Source organism: Rhinatrema bivittatum, chromosome 4 (genome assembly GCF_901001135.1).
Source record: "Rhinatrema bivittatum chromosome 4, aRhiBiv1.1, whole genome shotgun sequence".
Lineage (NCBI taxonomy): Eukaryota > Metazoa > Chordata > Amphibia > Gymnophiona > Rhinatrematidae > Rhinatrema > Rhinatrema bivittatum.
In genome coordinates this window covers 223,734,152-223,751,729 of record NC_042618.1, presented here as the reverse complement: position 1 = coordinate 223,751,729, position 17,578 = coordinate 223,734,152, and the positions used below count along the sequence as shown (strand labels likewise).

Genomic DNA, 17,578 nt, shown 5'->3' with positions numbered 1-17,578 from the left:
GCTGCTCTGATTTCAGAGCAGTCTCGAAGGGAATGGGGGAAGGTACTGCGGCTCGGCACACGCAAGGTGCACAATTGTGCACCCCCTTGCGCGTGCTGACCTCCGATTTTATAACTTGCACGCGCCTTCTCGTGCAAGTTATAAAATTGGGCATACATGTGTGCGTGCCGGGTAGTGCACGAACATGTACACCACACGCGTTCCTTTTAAAATCTACCCCTATGGATATCCTGAAAACCAGACCGGTTAGGTTTGCCTCTGGGTCAGTGCTGGGAAACACTGATGTAGGTCAGGGGTGACCAACTCCAGGCTTCAAGAGCCACAAACTGTCCTGGTTTTCAGGATATCCACTATAAATATGTATGAGATAGATTCGCATATAATAGAGGCTGTGCATGCAAATCTATCTCATGCATATTCATTATTGATATCTTGAAAACAGACCTGTTTGTGGCTCCTGAGGACCAGAGTTTCCACTCCTGTTGTATGTAATGCAAATAGCAAATTCCTCCCCTTCTGTCTTAGTTCCAGGAAAAATCAGCTTCATGGCTCCCCACCCCCATCCTCTCTTCATTTATTACAGTAGAAGGTTGACCAACCCAGTTTATTCTCTCTCTCTCTCACTCTCTTTGTGATTCACACAGGCAGAGGACAGTGATCTGTGCATACGTCTTCACACTCAGTGTTTTCTCTCTTATCTAAGTCAGGATGAGCGTTCAGAATGTGGAGAAGTATCGTATCCGACTGAATGATGGGAACTCCATACCCCTGCTGGGACTTGGTACTTACTCCATGCCACAGAAGGTGAGTGAGCCCGGGAACGCAATGTCAGTGCACTGTCCAAGGGACACTAAGCACTTTCTTGCTATTTTGCAGCCTAAGATCCTGACGATACTCACTGGATCCAGCTGAAATAGAACAGTGACACAGAAAATAAAAGTAATACAGCCATTGTTTGGGCGGGGAGACTCAAAGAGTGTGTGGGGGGGGGGGGGGGGGGGGAACCTGAGCTAGTATGTAAACCAAGGGTAGTGAAGTGCATTGTGTCATTTCTATATCTTGCCTGATTAAGAACATTTTAAACAGCACCTTGATTATTACTTGCAGCACAGCCCTCAGCTGACGTATTCCATGTCTTCAAACATGATGCAGTACTCATTTTATTTGGGAAATGCCTTTTCCAATAAGATCTAAGGTGAAAAAGCCTAACAATAAGCAAACTAAAAAAAAAAAAAAACCCAATATGAACAATTGTAAATATAAACATATGTAGTAGGCAGAGCTGTCACTTAAAAGTAAATTTAGAGCCTGTCCAAATTCTGGCCCAATCTGTTTGTCACTTGAATCAGATACCTTACAAAGCCATACCAAGGGAACTTAAATGAGGAACCGCACCTCAGTTATGGGTGAGTGGTCCTACTACTCTGTAGAGCAGTTCTATGCTAGCTGCCTCTTTATTTACTTTTATACTAACATTTCGTTTATCTGCATTTTCTTCTGCATGTGGACTGAAAATTAAAAATTGGTATTAACTAAAACCTTTGAGGCGTTTTCACCAGAGGAAGCACAGACTGCTTATGTTTTAATCGGAGGCAAAAAATTTGAGAGGTAACAAGCAGAATTTTTTTTTTAATTTATGCATTTTTAATAACATTTCAAGGCATTTCACTTGAATTGAAATTTTGTGGTACAAAGAGAAAAATTATCTATCAAAAATAATAATAATATAAATTATACAGGTAATTTACCACTTTCAAGTCCACACATAGAGAGGGACAAGATCAAACTTTCAGGAAACAGTAAACTAAATTACAATTTTAGGAAATTCTGACTATAAGGAAGGGATTTTTTTTTAAAGTGAACCTTCGTACTGCTTTTAATGGTTATCAGGCAAAGAGATAGATACAGATTTACTCGTCAAAAAAGTAGATAATTGACAGGACTGAAAAAAGATATAGGTAACATTCTGAAATTTGACAATACACTTGCAGGGGAACTTGAATATGAAGAAAGCACCTAATTCTAAAACTTTAGGTTTCAAAAGTAGGAATTGTTTCCTCCTCTTCTGTGTTTGTTTGGAGAAGTCAGGAAACACCCAGACTTTCAAATTCATTAAGGACTCAGTTCTATGCCAGAAAAACATCCTCAAGACCCAGTTTTTATCTGACTCCAATAGGAACGACACCAACAGTGTAGCAGGTTTTTGCAAATCTTTTTGAGTTGTTTCTAAGAGTGATGTGACATCCAGTGATGAACTGGCTATAGGTGATAACTCCTCAGCTTCAATCATACCTCCCATATGTTTTTTCTTAAAAGAAGGGATGTAATATATTTGTGATATCGATGGCATTGCCTTCTCCGGTATCTTTAGATTTTCCATTAAATACTTCCTCCACATTTCTGATTGTGAAAGTGTTGGGTCCTTAGGAAAATTGATAAAACGGAGATTTTTCCCCCTGTATTGATTCTCCAAATTTTCCAATTTATATGCAAGTGTTTGATTTTCCTTCGTTAAGTTATATTGTAAATTTGTCAGTTTCCCTATCTAAGTTTTACTATCTTTGGCAGACTTCTTTGCTTCCAATACTGCAGTCTCTACTCTCTTTATACAAGTATCCAGTGTTGCAAAGGAATTTGATTACCTATATAAGCTAACTGTTAAAGGATCATGAGTCACCAATGTAATCCCTGTTAAAAATATGCACTTTATTAAAAAAATCTTAATTTTATTTCAATTTTTCAATTTTTTCAATTTTTTCATATTTTTTATAATTTTTTATAATTAAGAGACAAGGCCTCAGAACTGGTATCAAGGGTCCGAAGACCTAAAATTGTTAACCCAGTAAGTTCAATCACTGGCCTCTTTTGTTAGTCTCTTATTATAGATTTTGATAAAATGCTAATGTTGCAATTGCTTGAAATTATTTGAACAACTGTAATATCAATTTTCCTTTTTGAAAATAGCTTTTCTGTACTGGAGATGATGTCAATTCTCTCTTTTGTATATCTTTGCCGATTATAACAGGAATACTTCACATGATGAAAAACATCTATCCATATTGGCAACTTATATCCCAAATTATAAGCCCAAGTTCTTCTAGCTTTCGAAGATGTGTTGTAGTTTCAGAATGTTACTGACTGAAACCTGCCTGATATTGCAAGGTAGCCGGACATAAACTTGCTCTAATATATTTTTTCTCAGCAAACAGCTTGTTACAATGTTGAGTCAGCAAGTAACAGCTACAAAGTATCAAGGAGGCATATTACAAAGTCTCAATACTTGTTGCTGATATCTGACTAGGGCATGCCTCACTTGAATTACTATTGTGTCTGCTAATTTGGTGCAGCAAAAAGCACTTATCTGAAACTTGTAGAGTTATTCTTGTGTTCTTAGCTTTGACAAGTCAGTGCTGCACTCCACCACCAACGTTAACGTTTCGCTAAACGCTGCCTCAGGGCGGATTCTGTAAGCTGATATGAAAAACAGAACAACAAAATTAATCTGCAAAGTTAACCTCACGTTACAATCCTTATAATGGTCTATACTCACACTTATCTCTCAGCTTTCAAAAGTATCGGGCTTGATTCTGCCAACAAACATGGCTACGGCTTTTTTAAGCTACCCTCTGTTTTCAAATGTGACCAGTCAGCAATCACGTTTGAACCTCGAACGTGATTACGTCAACTTATCAAACTGATTGAGTTTTCTTTAATCTTGCGATGAGTGAATTAATCAAAGAATCAAACTGCTTACGTCAAACGTGCTGAGGCCTTGTTTCTTAATTATAAAAAATTATAAAAAATATTAAAAAATTGAAAAAATTGAAAAATTGAAATAAAATTAAGATTTTTTGAATAAAGTGCATATTTTTAACAGGGATTAAATTGGTGACTCATGATCCTCTAACAGTTAGCTTATATAGGTAATAGAATTGGATTCTAACTGATCCCCTTGTCTATTTTTGTTCTATATAGCAAAGGAATTTGATACAGATTTAAATTGAGTAGGCAAATTTATATTTAAGACCTGTATAGTGTCCCGGAGGGAGTCCAAAGTAATTGAAACAGGTCTTATCATCTCTGCCGGTTGAAAATCAGAGTATGGAAATATAGGCTCTTGCTTCTTCCCACCGTCAACAGCCGAAGCTACCTCCTTTCCCGGGTCAAGGTCTGGTACCACCGACAGAAACGCCGAATCAAGCAGCACCCCGCCATCTCCCGAAGTCTTCTCGGCCGCCTCTCCTGCAGGCCGGCTCAGGGCGTGTGGCGGTCCTACCACGGGATTGGAGGGAGAACGCCGCTCCTCCGGGGAAAGCGAGATCGATAGCTCTGGGAGCGAGCCGGCTTCCTCTGCCTGCCGATTCTGCTCCAGCGAGCACACTCCCGGTTGCTGCCCTTCTCAGCGAACATAAAAGTCCATGGGACCTTGAACCTCCTCCGATGGCAACTGTGCAGGAAAAGACCTCTCTTTGGCTCTCTTCTTTCTACCAGAGTGGGGCATTTTGAGGTTAAAACGCGGCTGGGTTCCAACGGGCGTCAGTATCTTCTAGTCAGATTGACCATCTTGCCAACAAGCACTCTGCTATCACAGACATCATGAGGTATGAATAGGAGGGGGATGGATGGGAGAATGAAATACAACAACATTATATCATTCTGTAAGCTTAAAATGGGAAACAGCAAACTGTAAAAGACAAGAGAAAATGTTCTGAAACTTCTCAAACTTTCTGTAATCTAGGTAGGGCATACAGAAAAGAGGGAGATCAAACCCTGGAGTTAAAGTATACAACTACTACTAAACATTTTTTTAGTGCTATAAGTTGTAGGCAGCACTAGGAGACAGTTCCTACTTTGCAGTTTCTATATTTTATTTGATTTCTAGTCCACCTTTTAGGTATTTCAAAGTGGATTACATTCAGATACTGTAGGTATTTCCCTGTCCCCAGAGGACTTACAATGTTAGGGCTTCATTTACTAAGCTGAAATATTTTTCTCGACTGTGGGACTTACTAACAGGCCGATACAGTACAGTGCGCTACGGCGGAGCGCACTGTTAACCCACAATTGGACGCGCATTTTCGACGCGCTAGCTTTACCCTTTATTCAGTAAGGGGTAATAGCGTGTCGAAAATGCGCATCCACCCCCCCTAAACCTAATAGCACCCGCAACATGCAAATGCATGTTGATGGCCCTATTAGGTATTCCCGCGTGATACAGTAAGTAAAATGTGCAGCCAAGTTGCACATTTTACTTTAAGAAATTAGCACCTACCCAAAGGTAAGCGTTAATTTCTGCAGGCGCCGGGGGAGTTCACAGAAAAGCAGTAAAAACTGCTTTTCTGTGCACCCTCCGACTTAATATCATGGCGATATTAAGTCGGAGGTCCCAAAAGTTAAAAAAAGTAAAAAATAATTTAAAACATTTTTTAAATGGGCCCACAGCTTGCGGGTTGAAAACTGGATGCTCAATTTTGCCGGCGTCTGGTTTCTGAACCCGTGGCTGTCAGCGGGCTCGAGAACCGACGCCGACAAAATTGACCGTTGGCTGTCAAACCCGCTGACAGCCGCCGCTCCTGTCCAAAAAGAGGCGCTAGGGATGCGCTAGTGTCCCTAGCGCCTCTTTTTGCCGTGGACCCTAATTTAAATAAATTACTTTACTGTATCGCGCGCACAGGAGAGTGTCCTGTGCGTGTGCCGGGAGAGCGGGCGCTCACCCGCTTTCCCGCGGTTTTTACTATATCGACCCGTAAATGACTTATTCGGCCCTGCCACTTTGTAAATCCCAGGAAAAATGCTGAAGCATTACAAAGTCCCTTAATTTTGCACAATGACGGCCCCAGGAGTGTGAGGCCAAAATGTCTTAGAGGGGCCCATCAACCCCCAACTAATACCCCCTCCAGGTGTATTTTGAGACAAGCTGCATTATTAGATTAGGATGTTTAAAGGTAATAATAAGCCAATTTGCATGAATTTGCATGCCAATCAACTCATTATCCTACTTGTGATGCCAAAGCTGAATAATAAAAGCTTTGGCAGTGCTATGGGCACTTCAGGTTTCCTGGTGAGTTTTTAGAATCTTTGGGTCCAGTACTTGAAAAGAAAATGCTAAATGCTGCAGACAGAAAACTCATTCCGGCCGTGACGATGCTGTAATAAAAAACTGAGCCACCATTTAGCAGTAGAGAGCAAACTCTGTGTGCATAACTATGTGGCCTCCATAACTGTCTATCCCCTTACCTCCCATCCCAGCTGATGTATGTATAGGGAAAGACTTACCCGGATACCACAAAGTCCACTGTCCACACCAAAGAAAAGTTTATTGTAAATCCAAAAGGGAAACAATCACATGAATCCTATAATACTTGGCAGGACTTGGTCCGTTTGAAACAACTCCTTCAGCACACTCCCAATCTTCACTGAGTAGGAGGGAGCCCACTCACAAATACCTTCAGCCCCTAATCCTTGGGGGGTGAATTGTTCAATAAACAGCTCACTCTGCTGGAGCAGTCCCAGGACTACTTTAGCCCTCAACCTTACACTGCAACTTGGAATTTCTTCTGGTTTTTGCTGCACCAAACCCGGATGCCTCAGAAGTCTTTTCTATTCCCAGTGATGCCGGATTTGGACTCTCTCTGCACCTGCTGAAGCTTCTCTCCCCGGTATACCGAGCTGCTTGTCATCCATGGGCTCCACTGGGAGAGGAAACCATGCACCTTCGCTGCTCTCGCCAGCTCCTGCATCATCGATGGCCTTGGGCCCTGCCCTTCTGATGATGTCACTTGATTGGGGGGGGGGGGGGGGTGAAGAGCCAGAGTGTGACGCCACAGGTGCCGCGTGCTGGTGGTGCGCGCTGCTTTGTTGCGCTATTTTGTGCGCGCCCAGTGCCACTGAGTGTTCTGCAACTGTGGTCAAAACTCTTTTTTTTTTTTTTTTTACCATACACTCTGTCACTGGACCAAGGAAGATATGGAGAACTTTCTTCCTTCCATATCCACAAAAATTCTCCTCAGCCATATTGCCTAGCTCAAATTCCTCTGACTAAACTGTCTTCTGATCATCTTATTTCAGATGCCTCGCTTTGCTTAATTAATGGACAATGCATCAAAAGCAAGTCTCACATGCTGTATGATTTCATTCTTGATTTTTACTGTTTCACTGAATCCTGGTTACTAGACTCTGATCTTCTTGTTCTAAATCAAATCTGCCCTCCAGGCTATTCTTTTGTCTCAAAACCTTGCCCTAAAAGACGAGGTGATGTGTTAAGTTTGAACATCTTAATGGTAATTCTTCCCTGGAAATGTTAATTATTTCCTCAAATCATTTCTCTATCTTTTTAGTCTATGCCCTACCCAAACTTTTACTATCTGACTTGTCACCATTTTTTGAGCAATTACTACTTTCGAGATTTGATATAAACAAGACAGTCATTCTAGGTGATTTTAATTTACATGTTGATGCATCTCCCATGTCTGCTCAATGTACTTTGTTTCCACAGATATTATTTTCTCTAGGATGGTTTCAAATTATTCAGCTCCTACACACAAACTTGGCCATACTTTAGATCTCATGTATGTTAATGATTCCACTTTCTCTTACTCCTCAAAGACTTTAAACATTTCACTTGTGCTGTGGTCTGATCATTATTTAATCAAATTTTGCCTACCTATTTCTAACTCCATAAACCAATCATTACAGGCAACAGTTTCTTGTTCTCATCGTGGCATGATCGATACCACTTTATTCCATACAACTATCTCCCCTCTTCTCATGAACATGTCCTTTGTCAACTTCTCTGATGTGTTATTTCAATGGAATTCTATTTTAGACTCTGAGCTTGATGAAATAGCTCTCCTCAAAACTATTAATCTCCAAAAACCCAAACCACCTCCTTGGCTCAAGTCCGTGCCTATTAAAACTGCCCAGCAATCTCTCAGGAGGGCAGAGCGCCTTTTGAGGAAGGCTCCTACCTCTGAGCGTGCTCAAACCTTCCGCTCACTCTTAACTAATTATCAAACTCTTACCAATCTTGCCATAAAAGAACATTTTTCTCAAAACATTTGCGAAATAGCTTACAACCCTAAGGTTTTATTCAATTTAGCCAAGAGACTACTAATCCATGTCCTTCTCAAAGTTCCCACATTGATTTTCCCCCAGCCAAGTCATTCTCAATCATTTTCAACCTAAAAGTTGAAAAAAATTTGAATTTAATTCTCATCAGTACCGATTTGGCATATTAATCCCTTTCTGCAGATCTCATTCCTTTGACTATGTGTCCTCTATAGAGGTTGAAAACGTTATAGCCAAGTCCAATGACACATTGCGTCCTCTATCTTACTGCCCGTCTTCCCTTTTTAAAGCTTCAAGAAATATCTTAGCTCTAATTTTCTCCAAACTTATCAATTTGTTACTCAGTGAAGGAGCTATCCCTTCAACGTTGAAAAGGGTTGTAGTTTGCCCTCTGCTAAACTAAAAAAAAAAGGTAATCTTGACCCTACTGATCCTAGAAATTATAGACCCATATCTTCCTTGCCTTTTTTTTTAAAAATTCTTGAATCTGCTGGGTTGTGTCACTTAAGTGATCAACTTGAGAAAGTTGAGTTACTAGACCCCCAGCAATACGGTTTTTGGCGCTCCCTCAGTAGTGAGCTCTTACTTCTTTCTCTTACAGACACATTAAAGAGTAGAAATGTGCATCGTTTTTTGTGTTCGTGTCATTCTTCGTTTTTCGGCTGCCATGGAAAATGTCGGTTTTTTTTCGGTTCGGGTCTTTTTTTCGCGAAAAATCGATTTTTAGTTAGTGCGCGCTAACTTCCCGTTAGTGCGCGCTAACTCCTGTTAGCGCGCACTAACAAAAACCGTTAGATTTTGTTACTTTTTTTACTTTTTGTTAGTTTTTGTTAGTGCGCGCTAACTCCTGTTAGCGCGCACTAACGGGGAGTTAGCGCGCACTGACTCCCGTTAGTGTGCACTAATCGGAAAAACGAATTTTTGCGAAAAAACAGGAAAATCCTGATTTTTTTCGGGCTCCCTGAAACATGCCGAATTGGACAATTTTGTTGCAATTTTCCAATTCGGAAAAAACGAATGCACATCTCTATTAAAGAGAGGAATTGATTTAGGCCAACAATTTCTCCTCAACTCACTAGACATTTCCTCTGTGTTTGACACTATCGACCATATTCTTCTCTTTCGCCTTCAGGAATGTGGTCTTTCTGGCAATGTTCTCAACTGGTTCCACTCATATCTTTCTAATCGGACCCATTCCATCAAATTAAAAAATGAATCCTCTGCTCTCTCTATCATTAAAACCGGTGTTCCTCAGGGATCTGCCCTTTCCTCTGTTCTTTTCAATATTTATCTAGCTCCTATCTGCAAAATTCTTTCCACTCTGACTGATTGCTACAAACTATATGCTGATGACATACAGTTTGTTCTCTACATTCGCTCCTCTTGGCAAGATACATTAGAACACCTTAACATTTGTTTCTCTACAATAAAAAACTGGTTAAAGCACAACAAACTCTCGCTTAACATGTATAAAACAGAGTTCCTAGTGATAGATAGTCCATACTCTTCTTTCAATAAAAGACCATCACATTGGATAACTTCTCCTTTCCAGTTAAGAATCACATCAAAAACCTTGGTGTAATCTTAGATAACACTCTTTCATTTTTGCCCTCAAATAAAACATGTTATTTCTCAAGGATTTTACAGACTTTGTTTTCTTGCTGGCCTCAGGAACCTACTGCACTTGCCTGAATTCTGCAGTCCTACAGTGATCTATTTTTCCCTTTGTAGACTGTAATAGTCTTTATACAGGCATTTCTCATACTTCACTGTGACTGTTGCAGTTGCCATTGAATTCTGCTGCATGTTTGCTATCAGGTTTAAAGCGTAGTGACCGTATTACATCCACTCTAATTGAATTACATTGGTTCCCAATTAATGAGAGAGTTAAATATAAGGTCGGAATGATAATTTTCAAACTGCTTAATGACCAGACTTGTTACTGGGCCAACGCAATACTGAAATTTTACCAACCTATGAGAACCTTGTGCTCTTCTCAACATGGTCTGCTCAAGATTCCATCTCCCAAAGTCGCACAATTACATATGACCCATGAGTGTGCCTTTGCCGTTCCTGGCCCACCCTCTGGAATTCTTTCCAATAGATATCAGACAATGTGATTCGGTTAATAACTTCATAAATCAAGTTAAGACTTTTCTTTTAAGATAGCCTATTTTTAAGTTTTTTCTAACCTTATTTTAACAACCATTTCATTTTTATAATTGTCATATTTATTTTGCTTGAATTATTATTATGTTGTATCATTTTTTATGACTATTTTATGTTTGCTGAATTTTACTTTATTGTTTTGTTATATTGTTTGTTTATTTTATGAATCTATTTTTTATGATTGTATTCCTGTTCATCGCTTAGACCTTTTTAGTGTTAGGTGATTCATAAATGCCAATACATGTAACTGTAAATATAACATGTAAAACCCTAAGAACAACACCCCCTAGGTGCCTGGGGGGCACCTTATATAGATCCTCAACACCTTACCCATCCTCATATGGAAAGAACGTATCTTCTACCTTATCTCATCCTTTACAATTCTCATTTCCTCCTTTGCTCTCCCTTCCTTATCCAGGAAAGGTAATTGTAAAGCATACAATTCCAGCAGTTTGCATGAGCTCTGTAACAGCCTGACCTCATCCTCCTCAATACCCCTTCTTACAAGGATGCTTGCAGAAGGCAAAAGTTCTGCACTTCACACAGAACTATCTAAACTTGAGTGAAACCCTGGACAGCAAGCAGGAACCATCCAGAAAGCCTTAGAATCTAACGAAGAACTCTAGTAACCCTGGTTAGGGTTACACTTAATTGCACAGAGACTGCTTTTCTGTTGCCTCACTTGGGTTTTCAAGACAGTGATGCAACAACCAGTGGGCCTTCTCTGCATCAGCACTGAGCATCTTCTTCTTTCTCAGTAGTGAGAGAAAGATGACTTGTGCAGGATGTGATAGTATGTCTGATCTCCATTCAAATGTGTTATTAAAAAAGGGGATGAATGTTTTATTTTTTTCCTTCCTGAGCAACTTAAATCTTTATTGAGTCCCTTAGACCACTCACATTTTCCCCAGTCTTCATCCTTCCTGAGCTATGTGTAGTTTATGCTGGCTTAAACTATGTTAATGCCTTTTTCTTAATAATGGTTACTTCAATTTGCTCCCATATGTATTTCTTCTCTCTCCTTTAATTTTCCTACTTGGTATGGACATTTTATTGTAATTGTCAATATATTTCTTTATTTTGTTTTGTATTGATTGAGATCTAACATATTTCCAATTTATCTTGTTTGTAACTTTGAAAGTTATAAATAATGAATTTTTAAAATGATAGAAGAACATGGGTTATGTTAACTAAAATAAAGGTTCTGGATGAAATAACTATTGCGTATTTTATTGTATGAATCCTTTAAATGCCTATGGAAGAAGGTTCCACTGGAGGAGTAGTCTTCCTATTTAATAAGGTGTTCAAAATTTGGCGGGATCCACTAGAAGGTTGGGATGCCCCCAGTACTTATCCTCGAAGAAAAGGGCCTCTGCGGGGACTTTCCCCTTCAGAGGAAAGACCCAAGACTGGAGTGGTGTTTGTCCCCCAAGAAGAAGCAGCCAGGGGATCAGGATTGGTTCCCAAAGACTGAGAAGTGATCTAAGGACCCACCATCCATGGAAGACCTAGAAGTGAAGACATTCTGAGGGTTGTGAGCTTGGGAAGCGAGTAAACCCTTATAAATGCCTTAAAGAGAATTTCAGAGTGTGACTGGGAAGGATACAGAGTTGCTTTGTGTGGTGAGGAGAGATTACAGCCTTCAGTTGAGTAATGATATAACTAATTTAATTTAATTTATTTATATTCTGCTTTTCAGCATTTCAAAGCAGATTACATTCAGGTACTGTAGGTATTTTCCTATTCCTAAAGGGCTTACAATCTCATTCATCAAGGTATTTTCCTGGGAGATATGTGTGTGGCTGGGTCGTGCGTGCACGAGTGCATTTTCCAAATGGCTCGGTCACGCGCGCATCTCCCGGTTCGCATGGAAGTGCCGGGCTGCAAAAAAGGGGCGGGCCGGGGGAGGCATCAGGGCCGGCCAGGACAGCGCCATTAGGTGCTGTTGCGGGGAAGCGTGTCAGCAGTCGGCCGGCGTGTGGAACTTACTCCTGCTCTGTGAAGTGAGTAAGTTGAGGGACAAAAAGAATTAAGATAGGTAGGTGGAGTTTAGAGGTCATGGAGGAGAGGTGAAGAGGGAGGAAGTATAGTGTTAGAGTTAGGGAATAAAGATGCGGACTGGGAGGGAACTGGGGTAGTTCCGCTTTGCGTTGCCGTGTGGTTTTACAAAACGTCACCCTCTGCATGCGCCGATACAAAATTGGGTACGCATGTCTGCGTGAGCACCGGCTTTTAAAACATGCTCGCGGTGACACGTGCATGTTATAAAATAAGTGTGCAGGTTTTAAAATGTACCTGTTAGTGAATTAGGCAGTAAGTTTGTACCGAAATTGACTGTACATTGATAGGAACATGAGCAACACATATTACTGGAAATAGAGAGGTGGGGTGGAGTACTTTTGATATTTTTGTATAAAAGGATAAGAAGTACATAGTTGAAAAGGAAGCATTTTGTTAATGTTTTAAGTGTTATTGCTGAACTGGGTGCAGCCTTGCTGGGAGCCCTGATCAAATCAGTGTCTTTTAAACATTTGCAGTCTCTGACAGCTGAAAAAACCCCAGAAATAAAAGTTGTGTTTATTGATGATACCTTTCCTATGAGACCCTCCTTTATTCCAAGGTGCAGAAAGGTAGGAAACAGTCAGAGAGGAAATTAGTTTTAGCTTCCCTTTCAACTTGGAAAATATTTCCCTTGCTTTTGAGACTGGACCACTACACCATCTGTTCGAAGACGGTTTAGGGAAACCACAGGAAGACTGGTGCTCAGCTCACAAACAGGATCAGAGACCTTTCCCATTGTATATACCCTGTTAGGGGGGTTATAATTGTTTTTGGGGTGTGGTGTAGTTTATTTTATGATTATTTATTTTATGTATGTGCTACATTATCTTGTATGGAATGCATTTTATTGTATTAATGTTATTTGTTATTCAGTTGAATTTATTTACATTGCACCAGGTGTCCCACCATACACAGTGATTTTGTTTCAGCGCTTAATAAAAAATTATTTTAATCTGTTATAAAAACCCACGCCTTCCTTGTGTTAAGCAAAAGAGTACACATCTCCAACTTGTTTCCTCCTGCTTCTTTGGGTTTCTTGCTCGATTTGTTGATGTTGTATTCCGCTTCATACAATTGTTTTGAAAGTAGACAGAATAGTAAGTTCTTGTAAATAAATAAAACAGATTTGGCTGACCTCTTTTGGGCTATGTTGCTATGAGTCTTTATTTTCAACTACCTAGGGTTTCTCCCCTGTTCTATAGCTCCACCTAGTCCAAGCACTCAGTTATATTCCTTGGCCAGGGGCCACATACTGCAATTCCCTCTGGTTTCTCAGGCCAGTAAGTGTCAATTTTGAGTGATGGATGAGACTTCCTCCCCCCGCCCGCAGAACTATGAATTCTACCTATGCAGCCTCCTGAGCGCCAGTTGAACTTTGAAACAGAAGCTGGCCAATAATCTATCCCAGATTTTGCACACAGCTGTGTACAGCTCTACCACTGAGCGGTGAGGCACTAGGCTGGCCAGGGACTCTTCACTTTCAAAGGCAGTCCATGCACAGGATTGAAGTAAAAAACAGATGATCAAAATAAAACAAAGGGAAAATATTCAGTTGCAAAGAAGTTTTTCCATCATCACACCCTTTGCTAGACAGCTTGATCAAAATCACTTACAACAGAAAAGAACTGGACATGTTTAAAATGCAACAGAAATATAGACTAAGGGACTGATATTCATAGATTGCTGGGTGTGTAATTTAAGGACCAATGCAATTAAATACAGTGTTGCTGGGCATTCTAATAGCCAATGTTAATGACATCGTAAAGTAGCAGCATATTTACCTACAGACAGTATCACAAATGCATAACTACCTCTCTGCAATGTGCAGTTATGTGTTTCTTCTGCATTAATGTGGTCTATAAAGCAGTTTGTATGTATACATTTTGCTGCACTAATACATAATATGCAATTTTGCCTAGTTTTGCATCTCATTAGCATAGATATCACATTAAAACTACTGCAAGCTAATTTACATGCATTGACAGCACCATTAATGTATGGAAACTAGGTAGCTTGCCCTAACAGTGATTTTACTACACATTAACAGTGATGATAGCATTAATGCCTTGATCTAACTGGCTAAGTTAAAGCACATTTTCAATCAGCAGGTAGCCAGGTAGGTTGCGGCTGAAAGTTTCTCCTGAATCTAGTTGGCTAAACTTTGCAGGCTAGCTTTTGATTTTGCTGTTTGGCTACTCATGGTTAGCTGGATAAAAACGTGGGCTAGGTGGGCTATGTCCTCCTCTACCTGGGGAATATATCCCTGGGACCTCCCACTTTTTGAGCAGCAAAAGCTAGCTGCCTGGTTTTTACCCTGTAAGACTTAGCTCCCTAACTCCTCCATTAGCCGGCTGGATCTCGCTGAAAATTCGCCCCTGTATTTCAGAGGGAAAATATATGCTGGATGCAAGTCCTGCAGAGAACTGTAGAAATTGTGACGCATTTGTCTTCACTAAAACAGGGTATTTCAAGAAACTAGTGAGAGACTGTGAACCAACAAATGACAACATTTTTAACTGAGATTGAACTAACATCAGTTTGGATCTAGCAATGAGACAACACATAAAATAGATTTAAAGTAAGGAACTCAGATGAGTCCAATAGTTAGGCAATAGAACACAAAGTGACTTCATTGTTGCCGCAACATTTGCTAGAACTGTCCAGAGAGTACTTGCTGCAAAATATTAATTAATCATTTTAGTCTGCACACTGGATGTAATTCTCCAGATACAGCTTACTTACAACAGTTATCAGGTTTGTTCCCATTTCTAGAAGTCATGTGAGTGTAAAGGTTTTCATGAGACTCCTAAACACAAATGATTCAAATGCAAAAGAACATAGCGATTGTTTACTGCTCAGCCTAGTATCTAACAATCTTCTATTAATTAACAGTGATGGCCAAGAATATGATAATGGAAGCAATATTGAAGGGTAATATGTAAGCAAGTGGTATCCAAACATTTGCAGTATGATTTGCTGCATAAGCAAGAAAAAATAAGTTATACTAAATAAATAACATCATTGGTAAAATCTTTGGGCAGGCTATTATTTTGCTGGTAAAGTGGGGAACAAGAGTCTGTAGTTTGAATATTATTGCATTGTTGGAAATTGCCACACCTTTAAACAGCAATGATGGCATAATCAACCCAACTTTCAAAACTGTCTGCAGTATACCATTTGCATGCATAAATGGGCTGCAAAAATTTATGCTAGCATTTTGTAAACTGTGAGGTGACAGCCACAAAGTTTATAAAATGCCACGAATTCCTGCTCCAAAGTACATGCATATTTTTCAGTACATCTGTATATTTATAATGCAGGAACATGTATATTTTTCTACCATTTCATAAAAAATATGCACATAATGGGGCAGATTTTAAAACCTGCGCACAGGGGCAGATTTGTTTGTGCAACCCGGTGCAGATTTGTTCGCGCAACCCGGCCCCAATAATTGTAACAAATTACAATTCATGCAGAATAACACAGAATTAAACCCACAGTCAGGTATTTTATAAAGCATGCATGTAGTCCACTTCTGAAAATACTTACCTGGAATCACCAATTTGCTGATACCACCACCAGTTCATTCAGACCTTCACCAGTTCACCTAGACTCTCCAGCATTTCACCTTGAACTTCCAACAGTTCATCCAGACCTCCCACCCAAAAACTGCAGATAAAAAAGTCAAATTTCAATTGCGTGAATTAATTGACAGGTATAAGTGTGTTTGGACAAGTTCAATAATGTATGCATTATACAGCTTGCAAAATAGCAACTTTTGTGCATACTTCCTTGCTCTGGAATGCCCCTAAAAAGGCCCTTTTTTTCCCTGTTCACATTTACAGATGATACCGCAAGTACACATGGAGACTCAAGGTTTATAAAATAAGATATACTTGCATATATGCTATTTTTATGCACTCAACCCTCGTGCAATTATTTGAAAATTCCCTCTAATATGTGGAACTAATTTCACAGACATTTTCTTCATAAAAAGTTTGTAACTTACTAGTAACAGAGAAAAGCAGCACAGGTATTTAATTAAAAAAATTGAACAGGAGAATACAAATGTTCATGATACCATGATATGTTTTGTAAAGTACCAATATATAGTAAAAAAAAAAAAAAAAAAAAAAGAAAAGTACAGTAGGTACTCATTTAGATATGTAATAAATTTAGTGTTTGCTTCTTTTCAATTTTATAGACGGCAAAAGGTGCGTGTAAAGAATCAGTGAAGATTGCCCTTGATCTTGGGTACCAGCATATTGATGGGGCATTTGTGTATTTCAATGAGCATGAGGTTGGAGAGGCTATCAAGGAGAAGATTGCAGAAGGAAAAATAAAACGAGAAGACATCTTCTACTGTGGAAAAGTGAGTTCATGTTCACTCCTGGATTTTATTTTATTTTTTGCTATTAGCTTGATTTTCATATTCACATATATTTTTTAGGACCTATGCTTAAACACAGGAACAAAGGCAAAGGGAAACAGAGGAGTAAAGAAAGACAGATTTATGGATTCAGGTTCCATTACATTGCCATATGTTGATTTGCGATCATGAGGGTTGCCAACCCTCTCCATTTTTTTAAAGATTGATTGATTCAATCCTGGATGGACCTAGGGTTCAGATTTTCCATTGTTTTTCTTAAGAAAATGAGGACTACAAGTTTGGGCTTGCCAGGGACAAAATCAGGACTGGATCAACTTGTGCATTACTGAAAAAATTGTCACCTGTGATAATATGATAACTGTATGATTTTTATTTTACCTACAGTATATTTGGGTAAGGGATGCAGACTAGTGATGTGAATCGTTTTTTGACGATTTAAAATATCGTCCGATATATTTTAAATCGTCAAAAATCATTAGAAGCGCGATACAATAGGAATTCCCCCGATTTATCATCAAAAATCGTAAATCGGGGGAAGGGGGAGGGGAAGGGGGAGGGCAGAAAAACCGGCACACTAAAACAACCCTAAAACCCACCCCGACCCTTTAAAATAAATCCCCCCCCCTCCCGAACCCCCCCAAAATGCCTTAAATTACCTGGGGTCCAGAGCGGGGGTCCCGGTGTGATCTTTTACTCTTGGGCCTGCAGTACGTTGTAGAAATGGCGCCGGCGCTACCTTTGCCCTGTCATATGACAGGGCAAAGGTAGCGCCGGCGCCATTTTGTTTTTGTCCCCCGACATCAGGAGCGTAGGAGATCACTCCCGGACCCCCGCTGGACCCCCAGGGACTTTTGGCCAGCTTGGGGGGGCCTCCTGACCCCCACAAGACTT

General features: G+C 39.9%; 1 protein-coding gene across 1 annotated transcript in view; it reads left to right on the top strand.

Annotated features, from left to right (window-relative positions):
- The first annotated feature begins 599 nt into the window (after window positions 1-599).
- The window catches only part of LOC115090541 (3-oxo-5-beta-steroid 4-dehydrogenase-like), a 96,181-nt gene continuing 79,202 nt past the window's right edge, over window positions 600-17,578 (top strand). The window contains exons 1-2 of the mRNA XM_029599764.1: window positions 600-804; window positions 16,502-16,669. Of these exons, the coding sequence (XP_029455624.1) occupies window positions 709-804; window positions 16,502-16,669 (264 nt within the window). The 5' untranslated portion in view covers window positions 600-708. The remainder of the gene's footprint in view (window positions 805-16,501; window positions 16,670-17,578) is intronic.